The sequence below is a fragment of the Bufo gargarizans genome, chromosome 3 (assembly GCF_014858855.1).
Source record: "Bufo gargarizans isolate SCDJY-AF-19 chromosome 3, ASM1485885v1, whole genome shotgun sequence".
Lineage (NCBI taxonomy): Eukaryota > Metazoa > Chordata > Amphibia > Anura > Bufonidae > Bufo > Bufo gargarizans.
Genome location: NC_058082.1, coordinates 91,028,655 through 91,034,654, shown reverse-complemented (window position 1 = coordinate 91,034,654; position 6,000 = coordinate 91,028,655). Strand labels below are relative to the sequence as shown.

The 6,000-nt window shown below is 51.0% G+C and overlaps 1 protein-coding gene across 1 annotated transcript in view; it reads left to right on the top strand.

Annotated features, from left to right (window-relative positions):
* Positions 1-468: 468 nt before the first annotated feature.
* Positions 469-6,000, top strand: part of ZC3H12C (zinc finger CCCH-type containing 12C) — a 57,652-nt gene continuing 52,120 nt past the window's right edge. The window contains exon 1 of the mRNA XM_044285472.1: positions 469-504. Within this exon, the coding sequence (XP_044141407.1) occupies positions 469-504 (36 nt within the window). The remainder of the gene's footprint in view (positions 505-6,000) is intronic.

Sequence of the window (6,000 nt, the reverse complement as noted above, 5' to 3'; positions counted from 1 at the left end):
AGAGACGCAAGATTGACATCCCTACCCTCCAGGATGTCCTTCCTGATGTTGAGCGGGACATAGTGGGAGGGAGTCACGTTAGGGACGGACTGGGCAGAACGAATGTCTGCTGTGGCAGAGGTGGAGGCGACCGGAACCTCAAGGGAGGAAACTGGTGCGACTGTGCTGCGAGCCTCGATGGACTCCAACCTCGCCTGCATGGATGTGACGGCCGACGTCAGACTGTTTAGCATGACGTGTATCTGAGTCAGCGATGTCTGCATCGTAGTTGCAGGGGGATCATTGGCACTGGGTGCCAGGGAGTCTCTCCACAGCCGATATAGTTCTGCTTTCCTAGCGGTTGCCGGGAAAGGAACGCCCCGCTTTGTCAACTCCGCCATCAGCCTAGGAATTGTCCAAGCACGTAGGGACGGTGTGCTGCCCCTCTCGGATGTCTGTGCTACGACCTCGTCCACCGACGCGTCGACAATGTCCGAAGCACGTGACATAGCGGCTGTGGAAAGAGTAACGTAACATGACCGACTAGCCTGATGGTCGCTGGCACCCGTGCAGCTGTCTAACCACGTACAGAAAGTGAACAATTGCCGTGAGGTATGCACACTGAACCAGAAGAGCCGTGAAGGAATGGCCAGGAACCGCCACCCGGGAGTCCATGCAAGGAGACCCGACGTACTTACCAACTGAGAATCCCTATGCACTGACCTCACGGAAGTGTAATGAAATGAAAATGACCTGTGCGTTTAACAAAAAAAAACATGAGACCCCAGCCTGAGACCAACCACTTCCCATCCCCCGACGTGTACCTCACTACCTTGGTAGCCAAGGAAAAATCAATTGAGATCCCACCAACTTCTCTCAAACTAACCACTGTGTAGAACCTGGAAAACAACAATGGAACAAATGCAAAAGAATCAGTCAATGCGTGAGGCTCAATACCAGGACGTGTTCGTGAGGGGAGGTATGGTGACTGGTGGGAGAGGGTGTTTTTTTTTTTTTTTCCCAGTGCATTGCGTTGATGATGGAAAAGAACCCCTACCTATCTAGGCGGCACGGCGGCCCGTGCCAGACTTTAATGTGGGCGGGGAGCGAGCCGTTGCCTGCACCGCCGTGCTCCATGGTAACCGCGTGGGGAGCGCGGAGTTCCCTGGTACCATGAACCACGTGGGGATAGATATTGGCAACGGCTGACAAACCCTGCAAACATGAGACGAGTGCCACGTGGAGAGCTGACGCATGTCCCTGACAGGGTGCTCAGTGCGGGGCCCTCTCTGTCCCTGGGTGGCGCCGTCCGCCGGCTGAGCACTTCTGCCGCGTGGGGAGCAGCGCAGCCCTCAGGCATGAGGTCGGCCCAGGGGGGCCCCTGGCGACGAGGGCCCCATCTTGCCGAGGCTAAGCGTGCCGCGTGGGGGGCTTCACCGGTCCCTGATGGGGCGCCCAGTGCGGGGGTGCCCCCCTACTGGACGAGGGGCCGCCCCCCGCCGGCTGGGCACCTCCACCACGTGGGGAGAAAATGTGCCCCCTGGCGATTTAGGGGAGTGGGGGTTGCCGGCCCACAGCTGGTGGTGCTGCCGACCCGGCGAGGGAGCGAGGCAGGCACAGGCTGTGTGCCGGCCGAGAAGAGGGGGGCGGGAGCGGGTGGGGAGGCGGGCGGGGGGTTTGGTCGTCATGTGACCACTGGCTCCGCCCCCCACCGGAGAGCGGTGCCGTGCGCGAGCCTGGGCAGTGGAGGAGGGCGGTGCCGTGATGGCTACATCCCCACCCCTCCCAGAGGATGACAAGGTGCCGCTTGTGAAGCGGCCAGGAGAGATGAAACCGGCGCAGCGTATGGCGGCCCCTACGCACCAAAGGGCCGACCACAGCACGCACGCCTGCACTTACCCGATCCACGAAGGAACAGCCAGGTACGAGCGCGCTTCCAAAGGACTCTGCACTACGTACGTTTGTGGGAGGGCGCCGGCCGTTTAAGTAGGTGGCCAAGCCCCTCCCACAAATACAGGCCAATGAATCGGCCTTACACTTAACAAGTTTTTTATATGAACATAGGCTAGTGGAAGTGCTGTACATTGAATATATGTCTGTAGTGCAGTAAATCGAATGTGTTATGTGCCACTTGTGCAGGGGGTGGGAGACTAGGGGCCCACCTTGCTCAGGGGCCCACCGGGGGATTCCCCTGTACCCCTGTGGGCCAGTCCGAGCCTGACCCATTGTCTACATGGTACATGGTTTGGGCTGAAAATAACATCGAAAGTTGATAGGGCAGACATCCGAATGGATCGTCGCCGTCACGGGGACGTGCGATCGTCCCCAGGATATCTAGAGTCACCAAAGTGGAAGCAGGCCCTCGCCCATAATTTTTTAGATGGTCAGATCAGCAGGCCCTTGCTCCAAATGTTTTTGAGGGTCACCAGCAGGCCATCAATCATAATTTTTCAAGGCTGTGTATGATGCCCTCCTTTATGTGTAATAAAGGGTGTATTGTAGTGCCAGTTCCTTGTAATTTTTGGCAGCCCTTTCACTTAGTGCATAGGGTTTATGAGTGTAGGAGTCCCACTACATGGACAATTGTACCACAATGTGAATGAGGCCCTCCTTTATGTGATATACAGGATGTATCGGAGTGTCTCTTCCTTGTAATTTTTGGCAGCACTTGCACTTTATTTACAAGTAAATATACAGGAAAGAATGTTTCCTATCAATTTTTCCTATAAAATCGATTATTTTTTTCCGGTTTTGTGCGTATTATTGTCAGTCTGTAAAAGTGGCGTACTATTCGGACAACATCATTCCCAGCAGCGACCTGGGAGTCCAAGATGCATCCAGACATCCTCCCCATGCTGTTCCCGAACCATTTCGGTGGTGTTTACATCAATTTCTGACATTTTCCTATGAACCAGGCACCCTCCCCTCTTCAGAGCAGGGGGTGCCTGGTTTAATGCTCGGGTTCTCCCATTGACTTCCATTATACTCGGGTGCTCGGTCGAACATCCCAATGTGTTTGGCCCGAGCCCCCGAGCACTACAGTGCTCGAACAACACTAGTGGTTGTACACTGTGCGGATTATGCATAGTTTTTCTGCATGGATTTGATCCATCTTTTCTTGTATGATAATATCTTTAAATAGTTATTAATTTACACATAAGCACACAAAAATATTGCTCTAGTCCCCACTACTACTACTCTCCACTTTCTCCAATGTGCCACTCCAGAAATGCCAGGAAAGTCATCTCAGACAGTCACTGGCCATATTGGTGACCAACTTCAGCCACTGAGCAGGCTGCTCCTGGCACTTCTGGCATGTCAACTTGGTACCAGTAAGTGTAGAGCAGCGAGGACTGGTGCAATGTTGGAAAAGATGGTTATTCTTGAGGCCCAACCTCATATCACCAATAAAGTCTAATAGGTTTTGAATCGCAGGAATAGACCCTAGTGGAAAGTGATTGGCTCCAAGGCAGCCATATTTTTTTCTGCTGGACCTTTGGGGCCCTAATATGGTATTAAAGCCTGGACTCACCGGAGGATCCTCTAGCACTCTGGTGGGCGAGTCCGACCCCGGTGATCAGTGAGGGTGAGTGTGGCTACTTTAAAATTTTTAACAGAGAGGTAACAGTAGGGACGTCAGTCTAAAATTGGGACATCTGAGAGGTATGCCTATCACTATGCTCTACTCCATGCCCCCATCATCCCAACTACTGAATTTTTTGTTTTCCACGAGTACTTCCGAATAGGACGTACGTAGCGCAGCCTCTCTATCAATATTCCCCTTAGTTCCATATGTTGTCCGTCCAACCCCTACAAATACAAAACTTTTGCCACCAAATAATTTCCTTCTTTGTTTGGTGAATTTAGGAATAATGCGAGAACGTGAGGCCTGTCCAGAGCCAGGTGCTTTCTGTTGGCAGCTTGTTTGCTAATGACTCCAGCTCTCAGAGAGCAGCTGCCTTGCTGCCTCCTTTGTATGGCCTATTGTTGCAGCACGCCCCTCGTTAATGCACATGCTGCCTGGGGGCAGACCCTGGGAATGGAAGCATCTCAGAAGCCTCCAAACCTGACACAGAGCTAGGGTTTGCTTTGCATCTGCCTGGCCCAGTCATTGTGCACCTGCTGTTCCCTCATTGGCTGCTTGTCTACTCGGTAATAGGTTCAGCAGAGACACTGCTCTCCCATCTGTCCCCTTCTTCATTGTTCACGCTGCCTGCCTGGGATCCTGGAGCTGACACTGTGTTAAGGACTTTGCTGCTAAAACTACTCTGGAAAAACCAATGTCTGTGTGTTCACCGGCTAAAGTGAGTACAGGGCGGATTTGTGCATTTGCTGGATTTATGGATTTTCTTCGTTTGGAGGCAGCAGAGCCGAGTTTGTCATTTGGCCCAACACCTCATGATATGTGATGTATGGTTTCCATAGGGCTGCAGGTAAAGCTTCTACTTTATCTTAATGGAGTTAAAGCTCCTTGCCAAGGTTTCCATCAAGAATGTTTTTCCGATTATAAACCTTGACTGTATACTTTTAATGGATTCCACTTAGTTATACCTGCCATAACGAGATTTTTTTTTTTTATATTGTGCAGTATACTTTTGAATGGAATAGAGCATTTTTTTATTTATTTTTTGCTCTAATCCAAAAGGACATTATTTTTGGCCTCATCTGGTGAATGGGGGCCTGTGGATCCATCAGAGGTATATGGTGGGAGTTTTACTAGCAAATACGGAAAACTGATAACTAAAGCGCAGTCTGAAAAGAGCCTAAGATGGACCAACGAGGCAGCTACTAAGCGTTAACTAACTTCAGCTCTGCTGCATCTGTATTTTGTCTTAGCAGACGGTGATCAGAAAGTGTTTAGGACGGCAAGTAAACTTACTGCTATAGCCTCATGCAAAATATTATCTCTATGAATGATGCAGTGGGATAAAACCCCCAAAATACAGTCTGTGTCCTAAGCAGTAGATACCGCCAACCCCCCCCGCTGTATACATCAGGGCGCTGTGTTTACATGCTGCGCTGATTGGCTGCATTGATGTGGTGCTGAATCTTCCCTGTACAGGGCGGACATGGACCCCGGAGCAGGTGCCGGATCTGCCGGCGATGCTGAGGGGGCAGTGACAGAACAGCTGGATGAACAATTGTCATAGTTGCATTTGTATACAAAATACCATTGAGAAGTGAACTGCACTGATACAGTGTTGCAAAGGAGCTCTCTCTAGATGTGATCTGCGGTGTGTACGGTGTAAACGTATTAGAGAAGCCATGATGGTATGTTGAGCACGAACCTCCATCTGCAACGGTATGCCTGGTGTATCGATTGCAAGCTCTGCGGCCAAGGTCTGCCAAATGCATATGTTTTTTTTCCTATGATGGAGGTGGTTATCCATACCATAGTGTAGCATGTTGTTATAGGTCTCCATGATGCATTCACAGATGCTTTGCTAGTGCTAGAGGTTTCCAGTCACATACCATTCAGGCAGTGGCTGACCAATTGGAAAAAAATACAAATAAATGAGGCTACAGGCGGATAGTTCGAGCTGAGTTTGTCATTTGGCACAACTGTCACAATGTGTGCTTTCCCAAGGCTGCTGTTGCAGCACTCCAACATTATTCAGCACAGCTACATCTGACCGTGTAGTGGGGAGGGGGTGGTAGGAGTAGAGTGGGAGTTGCACATTCAGTAGTGGACTGTGATTTGTGTTTAGGGAGCACGCCAAACTCTTAATGGGGGTCTTTTGTCGATGAGTGCTGTCGAGGCAGGTGTGTGAAGGGTTAACATAAAGGCAGCACTCGTGCCACATGCCCCTATTATTCCGAAATATGCATTAGGCTATTGAAAGTTTCCAGGAGACGGGCAGACCACCAGTTGCCGATCTCCTGCAGCTCCAGTAGACATCTGTTGCCTCCGAGTATTAACCAATCTGTTCACTGGGACGTCCGTCCTTTGTGAGCTGGAGGTTAGCAGACAACAGCACTCACATACACAATGGCCGTCAAAGGCAGAGGATCCAGGGCCCC